The sequence below is a fragment of the Bombus pyrosoma genome, linkage group LG7, assembly GCF_014825855.1.
Source record: "Bombus pyrosoma isolate SC7728 linkage group LG7, ASM1482585v1, whole genome shotgun sequence".
Lineage (NCBI taxonomy): Eukaryota > Metazoa > Arthropoda > Insecta > Hymenoptera > Apidae > Bombus > Bombus pyrosoma.
In genome coordinates, this window is record NC_057776.1 from 17527227 (window position 1) to 17540962 (window position 13736).

General features: G+C 33.1%; 2 protein-coding genes across 11 annotated transcripts in view; both read right to left on the reverse strand.

The window, feature by feature from the left end:
* Positions 1 to 30: 30 nt before the first annotated feature.
* Positions 31 to 7240, reverse strand: LOC122569346. 3 transcript variants are annotated; one of them, XM_043730249.1, is made up of 12 exons: positions 6317 to 7240; positions 6104 to 6245; positions 5668 to 5891; positions 5446 to 5577; positions 4567 to 4803; positions 4307 to 4389; positions 3819 to 4023; positions 3498 to 3639; positions 3127 to 3323; positions 2872 to 3053; positions 2202 to 2319; positions 31 to 1506 (listed from the first exon to the last, which is right to left on the reverse strand). In XM_043730249.1, the coding sequence occupies exons 1-12, from the start codon at positions 6467 to 6469 to the stop codon at positions 1504 to 1506; spliced, it is 1818 nt and encodes a 605-aa protein (XP_043586184.1). In that variant the 5' UTR covers positions 6470 to 7240; the 3' UTR covers positions 31 to 1503. The 3 variants fall into 3 exon arrangements, with proteins under 3 accessions (XP_043586184.1, XP_043586185.1, XP_043586183.1); XM_043730250.1 differs by having other exon boundaries at positions 31 to 2319; positions 2911 to 3053; XM_043730248.1 differs by having other exon boundaries at positions 31 to 2319.
* A 1210-nt stretch (positions 7241 to 8450) lies between these two features.
* The window catches only part of LOC122569348 (proton-coupled amino acid transporter 1), a 45533-nt gene continuing 40247 nt past the window's right edge, over positions 8451 to 13736 (reverse strand). For 6 of the 8 annotated variants that reach the window (XM_043730259.1, XM_043730255.1, XM_043730261.1 and 3 more), the window contains 4 exons: positions 13107 to 13285; positions 12569 to 12601; positions 12097 to 12269; positions 8451 to 11345 (listed from right to left, as the gene is read on the reverse strand). In XM_043730259.1, coding sequence (XP_043586194.1) covers positions 11104 to 11345; positions 12097 to 12269; positions 12569 to 12601; positions 13107 to 13285 — 627 coding nt within the window. In that variant the 3' untranslated portion in view covers positions 8451 to 11103. Of the gene's footprint in view, positions 11346 to 12096; positions 12270 to 12568; positions 12602 to 12625; positions 12754 to 13106; positions 13286 to 13736 lie in introns of those variants that run through there. The other 2 variants (XM_043730257.1, XM_043730263.1) reach the window with 2 other exon arrangements.

Sequence of the window (13736 nt, forward strand, 5' to 3'; positions counted from 1 at the left end):
TAATACCTTTGTTAATGACTTGTATTTTGAATTTGAAATTCGTGTATGTCCTTGATTACGTAATGATAATTTTTCCGTCTCGTATCTTGTCTACGTTCTTATTGCTTGCACACGTTCCTTCTGTCTGTATATAGAAAGCATTTCACATTTCTCCTTTTTTCTTTATTCTTGTATTTTTATAAGTTACTAACGAGACTGTGTCTCGTTATCTTCAGCGAGGCAGGTTCGACCCAAACGAGTAATAAACAAGAACTTCAAAAAGTATCAGATTCATTCTCTTGCCGCGTCTCTTCAATCTCTAGTCTTGGAAAAAATGTAAATGTTTCCAATCTATTTATATCCTGTATCATAGACTCTCACGTTCGTTGCATCGTAAGCTTGCATCGTAATCTATATTTCGTACATCAATTGCCTGCTATATTTCTTTATCGATGTTTCCAATGACACATGTATCTTTTTATGATATTTCTATTTTGCCTTGACTTATAGAACGTATAAACAAGGTTTGGCTCGAGAAATCTGGGACGACTTTTTTTTATTATTTAATTTGTACTTTACAATTTGTCCAGCTGGACATTTAGTAAATTTTTCTAACGGAACGACTTACATACGATTGATATTGTTGAAAGAATATTTTGTATCAAGCATATTATAAATTAATTGTTTATGCATAAGATAAAAAGTATGTTTTAAGTTGAAGTGTTCCTTAGCGATGTTATTCATTTCGGGAAAACACAAGAAAAGGAGTTTCTCCAATGTACAATGCCATCCATAAGAGACTTTGATCGGGGATGACCAGCACTCATCCTTATTTATCCTACCTTACTCATCAACCATTTTTCTCATCAGATTAGCAGCGATGACTGTTGCCCTCATTTTCCTAACCAAGATTGCTATCAACGAATCCGATGGTCCCGTCTAGACACACCCATCAATAGCCTTCTTCTTCGTCATCACTGTTACCGAAACTCGCTTACTAGTCAATCTTCAATCAGTCGACATCTTAACTTCTCTTCGTCGAGAACACGTCTACATGGACCACGCGTATATACTTAAATCCTTAAAGTCGTTGGAAATAAAATGTCTTTTTAATCCGTTAACTCAGTGTTACAATCATTTCAACCACCTCTATTATCTTAACCGAAATAAGAGATCGGCTGATTTGTGGCGTCAATTATCGTATCGTAACAAGAATTTACGACTCTCGTTGGCACGCTATACCGCGACCGCGTCTCTCCGCGAACGGTCGAACATATCTTCATATTTCGATTACTACTAAATTACTATTACTAATAACTATTATTCCTTATTATATAAATATTCGTGTACGTGTAGAAAGATTTATACAATGAAGAAATGTAATAATGTAACAAGCGCGACGTCATATGTATTTAATATTGGTCTATTTCAAGCTGAGTTGTGCAAGATAATAAACACGATGAGTTTCTACCTTATAACAATTGTTCGTTTTTCAGTTCGTGTCATATTATTAGAGGTATCATCTTACTGAAAAATATGAAATTTTGTATTATTCGTGGAATACTAAATATGCTATACTACATAAAAAATAATCGTAAATCTATCTATTCAAACGATTTAATCTGCGTTCTTATATTACATCTAGAATCTACAGCGAAAGATAGAAAGAAAAACGCGTCTGCAATTTTACCAAAATAGTCAATAAATCAATTAAGTCTTCCTTAATATTCATATCGTGGAATTTTTAAAAAGTTATGTATATATAAATGGGTAACATAAACGTTTCTATCGACGTTTCTGTTACGTAATTGTTGCCTTCTAAACATTACTCTGCTGTTGTTGTATAATATTTACATAATTTCCCATTTTAATCTCTATCAGCAAGAGTCAAAGATTTAAATATTAGTATTTAAATTAGTCATATCACTTTTATTTACTTATTTTATCCTGATTATTTTCACAATTTCTTGGTCTCCCAAAAATAACTTGTGAATTTTTAATTACGAATTCGCAAACAGGCTTTATCATTAAACATTTGTTTCGCAACAATCGTAATACACTATTAATTTCGGAAAACATTTCTGCTTTATCATATTATTACACAGTGACTACGGAATTAGTAGATAAGTAGATTAGTAGATAAATTCTAAATAATTCATCGGATTTGAAACGTTCTATCTGAACAGATAAAATCTTTGATACGTTTATTTCGAAATAGATACCGTTCCTTTCTGCAACCTTAGTGCTTTCTGTTCTTCCAGTTTCTTTCGCAACGCGTCGATCTCCGGTGAGCTAACAGGCTGTAATCGTTGCCGTGATTTCGTCGGAAAAACAGCACGCCTGAAAATGGGTAAATAATTGCTCTTACAGGTGAATTCTCTTCCCTCTTAGTATCGTTTTGCTACGATGACTGTAGCTTTATTAAAATAAATTTAAATGTGTTCTCACCTATCATTTTTCTAAAGTTGCACCTTGTCGCATCAAAGATCAAAGGCGCGTTAACGCGATATTTCATTTTATTGTTTGCGAACCCTTCAATTTTTTACATTTTCAGAATTTCAAATTAGTTATTAAGCAAGAATATTACGTTTACGCGATATTTACGTATTGCTTCGGTTCTAATATGAGAAACATTGTGTTACGTCCGGTGACTCTCTACGCACGGACCATCTCACGCGCCGTAACACATAGAATTAAAAAAAAATAAAAGATCACCCTCCTGTATCACATTTTGTATCATCTCTTTTATCAATAAAATATAAATAAGAGGGAAATTAATTTCTTTTTCCTCATTTTTAAAACTCACTTCTTTCATTTTATATACTGTTTTTGTCGTCAATAAACTACATAAATGTTAGTAATTCTTCCATATTTTTACTACAATTAACTTACCGCAAATAATTAACGATATGTAATAGTTTTACAACTAACTTGCTCGCTTTATATTCTTCGAGCGCTTTTCTCGTTTCGTTGATCAAGTTTTTCTGCCTTTCGCGTTCTCGATAGATAACAGATTTTCTCTCCTTTGTTTCCTCGTCCAATTTCATCTTGGTCCAAAATAATCTCTCTTTCAACTAAAGGAAGGAACACTTGAGGCACGATAAGCTAATCGCTAATTATTAATCGTTTAATGGAAATGCTACGAACCTCCGCCAAGGACATTTCACAAAGAAGACCTAAACCGCTTGATTCTGTTGGATCGAAATCCTTGATCGATGGCAATGCTCGTAAAGATTGAAGCGTCTTAATTTCTTGGATCAATTTAATTTTCCTGCGAGTTTCTTTCTCTCTCTGCTTGACCAACTGGGCTTTCAATTGCCGCGATTCTTCGGTCACCTCTGCGGCTGATAGTTCGAAAAATTACCATTTTATTAATTTTTCCTTAAGGAAATATTTTTAATGAAGACGTATTTCTATTAATATTAGTTATAGAGGGAATTAGAAATGGGTCAGAGTACTTCATTTACGAAAAAGGAATTAGCCAAGGTTTATCCTCGATATAATACAGAATTTTTTACCTTTCTGCCTCTTCTCGTCGACCATGGCATTAAAAGCTTCACGAGAGGCTTGTTCAACTTCGCGGCACTTTTCAACGATTTCCGTCATCTCCCTGTTGTGATTCTCTCTCCATTTCTCTAACTTGTCGTAAAGTTCTTGCTTCTTTAAGAACAAAGTGACGAAAAAAGAAAAATTCATATCCACTAAAATATTTACGTAAAAGAGATTGTTGATAGAAACTTTTACGTCTGATATCGTCATTCCTTTCACTATCTTACACAGGAATATTAAGATCGTCTGTAATCATTGGGTAAAATACATATCTTCTATCAAACGCATACCTCCTTTCGAACGCTTTCTGCGTGCGCTTTCACATCGTTCAACAGCGATTGTTTCGCAATGAAAGCATTCTCACGGGTTAACAAAGCCAATAGATGTTTCTCTTGTATCTTTAATAACTCTTCCTCTTTTTGTTGCTGACGTCTTTCTTCTTGGAATTTCAGTATCGAAGCTGGATCGGTACCTCCTTCAGCTAATGCTTTCAATCTACAATTCCATTAGGATTCCAAGAAGAAATATAATTAGGGAATATTTGAAATCGCTCTTTTATATCTTCATGGAACTATGTATATATATATATATAAAGAGTTAATTGCAAAAGCAATCAATATTTCCTTTTTGTTACATTTAACCGATAAAACACAAATAATGCACAGTGAGATAGAGAAATAATTTATTTCGTAATATTCATACTTGAATTAATACTTAGTATGTCAAATTAAAATTAATTTATCTTATTGATGGTGCATTCGTACACTGGTATAGTTACCTTTTTATTTCTTTCTCTTCCATGTTGATCACACGCGCGCATTCTCTTAATGTCGAAGCTGCTGTCTGTTTTACTTCGACTGGCTGTAATTAATAAATTGTACGATAATTTATAAATAGCCGCGATCAACTTTCAGATACAAGAAAGATGTAACAGAAGTTTGATTTCAAATCGATTCAAATAAATGAAAAATTTAAACAAAGTTATAAAAAAATGATAAAATTTGGATAGACAGCAAATCGTGCCAGCATTTTCTGCACCTTAAATTTCGGAACCGATTTTCCCACGAAAGTTGCCTTTGGTTTCTCTTTCTCTACCGAGTTGTCTGAATCTTTACGCCGATAGAAGCAACTTGGTGCATTCTCATTCGCGTCCTTCAACAATCTCATAGCATTTATCTTGTTAGTTGCACTCAAAAGCTCCAATTTTCTCTCCGTTGACGGTTTAAGGTAATTCGTCTTTGGAATTTGACGCGTGAACTTCATCGCCGACAGGTCCTATCCGGGATATGAGTCTTCAAAAGAGGAAATCTTAATTCAACGTCTTTAACTTATAAGTATAAGGTCAATTTAACTTTATGAAAAGAAATTTTATGAAAATTTTCGAAATTTTTTAAAAAGGATGGGAATACCTTTGCGAGGCTTATCGAGAATTTTCGTAAAAAAATTTTTGTAAAAAAAAACCGTTTGAGGTCGTTTGAAAGTCGTTGAAAGTCACCTAGCTGGTGCTGAAGGTCAATCGAAGGCCATTACTCGCTACTTTATAATGAGCAGTAAAGACTATTAGGCATAGATCGTTAAAAAGGTATTCGAAATTGTTTAGAAATCTTAAGCGATGTCATCCGATCTTAATTCAAAGATTAATCACAGTTATTTGGAAAAGCAATTTAGGTCGATTTAATTTTTATCGAAGGTGAATGAAGGAAAATTGAAAGTCACGTGATTAATCGGCGAATTAAATAGATGGCGGGAAATTTCAAAATGGTGCCGTCAGTTATTGAACGGACAAGTTTTACTAAGAAAAAGCTCCAATCGCGATACCTAACTACCGAAAAAATTAACAAATGAAATATACTTCGTAAATAAACATTAATCGCGTCGATATAATAATACTTTTCAAGTTGTAACTAAGTTACTCACTTCAGGTGTACCGGGTGGCACTTTAAAACGCATTCTTGGTCGATTTAAAACGTTCATAAACACAGGAGTAGTCAATTCCTTTTTAGGAATCTTCGTATTTTGTATGTGCTGCTTTAAATGCTCCTGAAGTTTCTTCAGATCGATTAAACGACAACTTAATTAGAACGGAACTCGTTATCCATTATCTCCTACAGAACCGCTGTAAAAAACGGTAGAACGAACCTCTAAACACGGCGTTGCCTCTAAAAATGGCAGAACCAGGTTTCCCTCCACGAAATCTTCGTCGAACGTCAGGCAACCCTTCTCATGGAAAAGATTGGGAGTTTCCGTGCGAAGAAGATACGCAACGAGGGACAACATTTTCTTTACTTTAAAGCGAACGAAGCAATCGATCGAATCTTCGAAAAACAAGCTGCATATTCTGTATGATAAGATGTACACAAACACTGAAAAATGAAATTCTTAACTAAGTTCTAAAATAATAGCTTTATTAATCAAAATAGATAGATGATACTCGTCTTCCGAAGAAAGAAATATATTTGTGATATTTGTTGCATATATATTTAACATAAATTGAATGTCATTCATTTTATTTTCCATAAAGAATTATAGAAATAGTTATTCTCTGGTTATTTCATTACGAACCTTCATAGCTTACCTATGATCTGAGGCAAATCGTTGTAATTGCGACAGTTCTGTTTATCCAGATAATCTTTACTTATTGATTCCAAGAAAGCCGTGTAACGAACGATATTCATGAATAAATCGATGATTACATTTTGCAACGAAACTGACAAAGCCTTAAAAATCCAACATATTTGTATACTTGTTCCGTGAGTGATTTTGATAAAGAGATTTCTTTAAATTTAACCTTAAGTTCTTCGATATTCCTGAAACGTTCTATAACAGGATCGTGATAGAGTTTACATTTCTCTCTCGAGCCTTCGTTAACAAACAAACGAATGCAAAACTCATCTGGACTTAATTCTTGTTTAAACGACGCGTACACGTCCAAGATCTCCATCAGTGGGATTAGAATGTTTAATCGGAAGACATTGATTTTCGTCAACTAAAAGAAGCAACGTCGAGTAAGTGAAAATTGAACACGTAAAAGTAAGATTATACCTCTTCCTCGCTACAATCCATTGCTGAAAAACGACAGTTACTTATCTCTAATTTAATTAACCAGCATCTCTTCTCCGTCTCAGATTGACGAAATGTTTCGTCGGACTTCAGAACGCGAAGGAGCTTTACCGATAAGTTCAGGACGTTTCAACGAATAATTCGATCTAAGCCATTTCAAAAGCTTGAATCAAACTTCAAGCAAGTTATTAGTTTTAAACTCTGACGTTCCTTCTTTAGAAAATAGTTCAAAGATGTTTCCTACGATCGTTCCATTACCAAGTAGAAAAATACACGTAGTCAATGAACATTTAGTAGAAACAGTCAATATCCCAAAGTTTAAATTAATTTCGAAGCAGGATATTACCCGCAGTCTCCTGTCCTCCTTCTTAAAGATAATTTCAAAATGTCCTCTGATATATAAAGCACAAGATACAAGGAAATACTCATAAATAATCGATATTCGATAGAAATAGTCGATATTCCAAAGCTGGAACCAAATTTCAGGCAGGATGTTACTCGCAAACTTTCGTTTTTCTTCTCAAAAAGTAATAAACAATCTTCAACGATTGTCTGAAAAAACAAAAAGGAGATTCACACGACCGATCGATATTTCTTAGAAATAATCAATACTCGAAAACTTGAATCACGTTTCTCGCAACAGATAATTCAACGATTCGAATAACTCGAAAATTTAAATTGTTTTTCAAAGAATCAGTAAAAATATGCCTCGAAGATTCGGTAAATCAATTTCGAACGACTTTATTTGTTAACGATTCGTTAATCGACCAACACAGTGGTACATGAACAGACAACACGTTTCGTCTCGCACGTTTATTAACTCTCATTCATCAGCCTCCCTTCAAAGAAAAGTTAATCACTTTACACATCTAACATCTTAGGAAAAGAAAAAAAAGGAAAAAAAACAGGACACGTGACAAAAGTATCTGTACGTATGAACTATCCCTGAGAAAGAATTTGTACTTCGAGGCAGGGCAACAGATATCGTTCTCGCCGCGCCGTTCGATGGCTTTTAATCGCCTTAAAAATGGTTAACCCAATCACTGCCAACTAAAAGATATTTCGTAGTAAGCGTATGTACCAATATTGCCAACTATCAGTTATCTCGTAGGGTTTTTTCGTTTACAAATTACTATAAACGCCGTTTTATTACCGTATCTGCGATTGAATATTACTAGATTTTGTGAAATTTCACGTTTTCTTTAAAAGAAAATCTTGGCGTCCAGGGTAAGACGCTCTAAATTTGCCTGGCAGTGAATGAGCTAATACTATTACGGTACAATGCATCCTAAGGAAAAATTATGGACAAATCCATCGTCAAACATTAGACGCAAGTTATTGTAAAAATTATCGATCAATAAATTGCTGCAAAATATTATTTTTAACGATGATACTCGGTACGTTTAATTTCTTCCCAAGGAACACTACTATCTTTCACTTCTCTACTAATATCTCACTGGTATCTCACTAATATTTCGCTATTTCTAAATGCGATAAGACGAATAGAAAAGTGAATTTTTTGTATTCAGTATTTGTTTTTCGAAGAGTACCGCGTTCTTAATTATTTCAACTGGTTTCTCCCCCATTGCCAAGTTGTGCAAACTGGAATGGAACTGTGTTAGTAAGCTTGCTTTCTCGAGGCTCGTGTACTAGAAAAATCGTTCTGTATATTTCTGAAAACACAGGTATCGAAGTTTTATACTGTTTTGACTTGATTTTCCGTATACTTTTTTTTCATTATTCTTCTCTTATCTTTGTTTAATTTATCACGTTTTGTGTTTTATATCTATATATCTATACACATATAAAAAGGTATTAAAGTAAAGTTTGTTGATCGATGACACTATACAACAACAACATTGTTACAATTACAATTTCTCATTGTTTCCTTTGCCATTCTCTTTTATAATTATCGATCATACCGCGATATGTGAATAAATAAAATATACATCGAGTTGACGTTACCATTATTACAAATAAAGACCACTGTAGAAAAACATGGTAAGCTACAAAGCTTTTCATAAGATATAGAATTTATTTTTCCGTAAAGGACATTTGTTTTGACGTAACTAATATTACTATATATTCTATATTCTACGGATCGTTATTTTTTAAATATTTAATAGCATAGTGTTATTCAAATAAAAAGTGTCGAATCTTAAATTATTATTCCACAAAAAGTGGTAAACGTGGTTTATCATGTCTTTGCCTGGTGGTCTTCAAATACATTTGTTCGAAGAATCTCCAATCGTTGCGAGAGAAAAGAAATTTACGCTTTATAACAACTATAGCGCAAGAATTATCATTTTACAAGCAATTTTTTTAATAATAATCATTTATGACAATCATAATGTGTAGAAATCGTAAAAATTTTTACCAGTGCCAAGACCATTGATAGCGTAGTACAAAATGACCAATATGACCCAGCGTGATCTAAATATTTGATACAAATTTGTTTTCTCTGATTAAATCGTACAGTACATTTAAAAAATATATTCGCTTCGCTGTCTCGTATTTAAAACGCTGATCACTATATCACAGCTTTGATACAGTTCCATGCACGTAACTATAATACAAAAAATCACAATCAATATGTTCGAACAGAATTCAATCGAACTTTTAACTCTTAACTCGTACTATTGGATTCGTAAGGAGCGATTTAATTCCATACAAAGTAAGAAAGAAATTTCGAGCATTTTACATTGCATTTTCTACTCCATCATAAAAACTAAAGAGTACAAAATAAAATTTACCTTCTATATTCCACATAACGGAAACCATTAATCGCTTTTATTGCGTGAAATGTAAATTCGAATAATATAATTAATGACCTCTTGGTGTAACAAAATGACGAAGAATTGAAAATTAATGATACAGAAATTACCGTGCATAATAACATTCAGTAGCATACCATATATCAAATTCTTAAAGTCTTAAATACTTGGAAATTAAATGATCTAATACAAATTATTACGTACGATCCAACGATACCAATTAAAAGTTAAAAGTCACGCAATACTTCATCGGCGAGAAATTACGTTTTCGAATAAAATCCACGCGATTGTCTTTTCATATTGCATGATCGTCGAGTATGATCATTATCATTATAATATTATACATTCCTCAACGTTCTATCGACCAACACTCTGTTTTGTACGTTATTTTGATTGTTTTCCTTTCTTGTTGCATGAGTTATGTATACACATATATATATGTTACGCGAGTACGTAGTAACAATCAGTTTTCACCTTCCTTTTTTTTACGGAAAATTCGTGTATCTAATCGAATAATCTATACATCTATCAAATATATAAATCTACGGTTACGTTCCGTTCAGGACACGAACAACTAACACTGTTAATTATTCATAACATAGGCGATGATGATATATTACAGACACGTATCACGCGACATACAATTGATCACAAAAATATCCATATCTTATAAATAGCAAAGTTTAATTAAAAAAATTAATCTTTTTAACTATTTCTTTTCGTTATAATTCAATTACAGGTAATACGGGGACGGCATATACTCATGCGATGGCCATTAATTGATAAATTATGCGCAGATTTTTAAGATCAAGTAATTTGAACATCTTTCTTACATATATCTATGAAATATTTCCTCTCGTAATTTCAATCTATGAAATGAGATCCACTTTAAAATATTTGTCATTCGTTAATCGTCAAAATTAAAATGGTAAGACTTTGCGAGAGTATTTGAAAGATACTCTGTCTTTCGTACTACGTTCTTAATATACAATATATTGCTATACGGTCTATTTTTGTTTTCAAATGGCGAGGCCGTGTATTACTACTGTATGAGAAAATAAAAAATAGTTGTTGAAAGAAGATCTTGAATTATTTCTGTTTTCACCGATATGTCGTCTCAAGGTGGTCGAACTTTCATGACCAGCTGTATATCAATGTACAATTCGATCACAATTACCAATTTCTCAAAAACTTCTTTCCCCTTAAAATCAAGTAATTCTTACAAAATTACCCCATGGAAAACTATTTTATTTGCTGGAAATCGTGCTGTTCTAGATATTAACACCATTCTAATATCGACAACAATACAACGAACGTAGAAATTGGTAACTGTAATATGCCCTCAAGGGCACGAGATTTGTTACCCTGTTCGTGCAACTAGAAAAATTCGCATTATCGATTTAGAGACGGATCACAGATAACGAAGTACCCTTTTCTGAATGCGGAACGCGAAAATTATACTAAACGAAGGATTCTAACAATAGTGAATGTAACGCACAAAGATTTGTATACGATTCGTTCAAGAAAAATGTGGTAGACTAATAAACAACAGTAACATTAACAGTAATCTAGAAAATTAAAAAAAGAAAAAGAAAGAAAGAAAAGACCGGCTCTGTCTAAATGAATAATCATTGCCTATATGATCGTGTAGATGTCATGATCGTGATAATACCGCGCGTGTATATATATACATACAAGTAAAAAGTACATTAACAACGATTTATACAACGAACTAGCCTAATTACGTGCTAAACGCCTTAATAATCGACGTGATGCTTTCGTATGTGCCAGTAACGAAACCGAGAAGACCGATTAGTACTATCAGGATATCTTTCGATATCGTAAACAAGCCCAATGATGCGTTCTGCCAGCATACGACCATTTCGATGATCGGTGGAAATATAAGTGCCAAGGCGGTGCTGCTTACTGCACCGACCAGTGATATGAACAGACCCAGTTGAGGTATCGCTTCAGCTAGGACAACTGTAATTAGATATAACAGGTAAAATTAGTATTAAATATATTTCATGTTGATCCTAGGACGTTTGAAGGAGAGTCAAGGAATGTCCACAGAATTTCAAACGTTGGTAAACCTCTGAAATCCTTCAGCGTCCTAAGATCAAATTAAATTATACATAGAGATTTGATATTAAATTGGTATTTTTCTCCATTTTGATAAATAGATTACGAGTATTTACGTAAACTCATATTCTCATGACTACGGCCAAAGAAACTAAATCCAATTAGAAATTGTTTTAACTGTTAAGAATTATAATAAATACGTGTAGTTATATTGTGAGAATGTGAGTGAGAATAAATTAAATTCGGTTTGTAGCCGGCGGGCGAAAATTAATTACAACGAATAATCTACTTTTTACGTAAAGAAGTTTTGTAATTTTAAGAACAAATAACGTCAAATTGATACTTAAAATAAGAAATCTTCTTAAGCGAGAACATGATCGGGTCGAAGGACAACAAGAAGCTAAGAAAAGGAAGGATGCTGTGAAAAAACTTTGTGATTCAGAGTGTTTAAAGTATTTCTTTGTAGCTGTATTTATACGATTTAAAACGTTTAGAATATTTATTATAATTTAAAATCGTTTAAGAGTTTAAAATAATCGAACATGAGAACCAAGGTTCGAACAAAGTTTTCGTCCATAGCAGAGTTAACAATTTCGACTACTCCTACAGATGATAAATTGACGATAATTTTATATATTAACATAGAACTTACATGTTAGGAAACACATCGAGGAACGGAAAACAGTCTCTGCGAAAACGGGCCACTTGAAAGGGCCAAAGCGGTTGACGATCTTTGGCCAAATGATGGCAATGGGAACGTAAAATTGCAGTGCATACGTGAGTAATATACTCAACGAGATGGCAACCTGTATGCATTGAGGTAAGCTGCAAAACACAATAACATCTTATGAGTATCCGAATTATTTCTCTTTGATTAATTGCTGTTAAAAGCGAGAAACTTATCCAGCCGTTCGTCATCGTTATAACTATTCCAATTGTGTTAAATCTATCGCAACATGCAAATTTAGTCGTAAACGAAGAACGCAAAGAAACGTCTATGTGTATGGCTAATTGATTATTGCGTGTTGATGAAAAAAGGAACACGACGTCACAATATTATACAAATGGTCTAGTAGTTTGATAAAATAACACAACAATCTAGGAAACCCATATATGATAGAAACCTTAAATGCTCGCCGATGATTTTTCCATCCACCCTTTGTATGCAACAGAAAATTACGTTACAAACAGTTTTTTCTTAACTACGTGTTTTGTTTTATTTTTTTGTTTTTTTTTCTGTCTCGCTACTTTTCGCTATCACTTTACGTGATAGTATTGCGATCATTCTGAACTCAGCGTGATTTATCACCTGAACGCATAATAATTTTCTATAGTCGATATAACAGAATTCTGCTTTCGTACATGGTAAAACAAACATGTGCTAATCACTTGCCTGATCTGTTTTGACGTCGATATATTACTTCTATTCTATAGAACTCAATTCGTAAATCAATCCGTAAATATACACATACGTGTAACAAGATATTGATGAAAATATATACGAGACGATTAATTTGCATCGATAAATAACGTTTGGCAATTATGTACAGAATATAGTTTAGCGAGTGATTAACATAAAGCAAGATAAAAGGAATTTTTATCGACCAAGTGATAATTATAAGAATTTGATGTTCACTTAGGAAAGTAAATTTGGATACTTACACCTCCTTTGATTGGAGATTTAACGTAACGGATCCAGCCACTGCGTCGCCGTATTTTAAATAAGATATAAAACCCATCGCGACGAACATGCCACCGACAATTACCATTCCAACGTTTAGAACTCCCAGTGGCTTACTGAAATTGCTCGGTTTCTTCATTTCGTTCTTCAGGGGTAACACCTAAAATACAGCGGGATATTCGTTAGAACAGAAAAAACATGTTTTTTTTTATCGACAATCGAATCATGACTAACAAGTTGAGTCTTACAAAATTCTATCGTAATAAAATATCAGATTGTTTGGGAAATTCAACTCGAAATTGAAGAAAATAATGTTTAATTGTCAAATATTTGGAATTGAAGGCAACGTGCTTCTATTTTTTTCTTTTTTTTTTTTATTGAATAATTTGTGCACCGCTTCTTTCGTTATTATCTTTTTGTTATTGTTACATTGCGCGGATTTGCAGAAACTAATTTTTTGTAATAATTTATCGTATTTCATTATTGAAACAGTTTTATAAAAATCAGAATAAGCTATCAGATATCAGTGGATAGAAGACTATACAATATATCATTCACCTCTTCAACTTGTTATCGATTATCATAAACGTCAGAAATTCTCTGAGCAGTTC

Bases quoted from the DNA above. Each gene is read 5' to 3' on its own strand.
- LOC122569346 (XM_043730248.1), bottom strand. From the start codon at position 6,469: ATGGAGATCTTGGACGTGTACGCGTCGTTTAAACAAGAATTAAGTCCA. The intron at 4,024-4,306 runs GTAACTATACCA...ATGGAATTGTAG, and splicing joins GAAGAGAAAGAAATAAAAAG to ATTGAAAGCATTAGCTGAAG. The intron at 2,320-2,871 runs GTAAGTTAATTG...ACCCATTTTCAG, and splicing joins CATATCGTTAATTATTTGCG to GCGTGCTGTTTTTCCGACGA.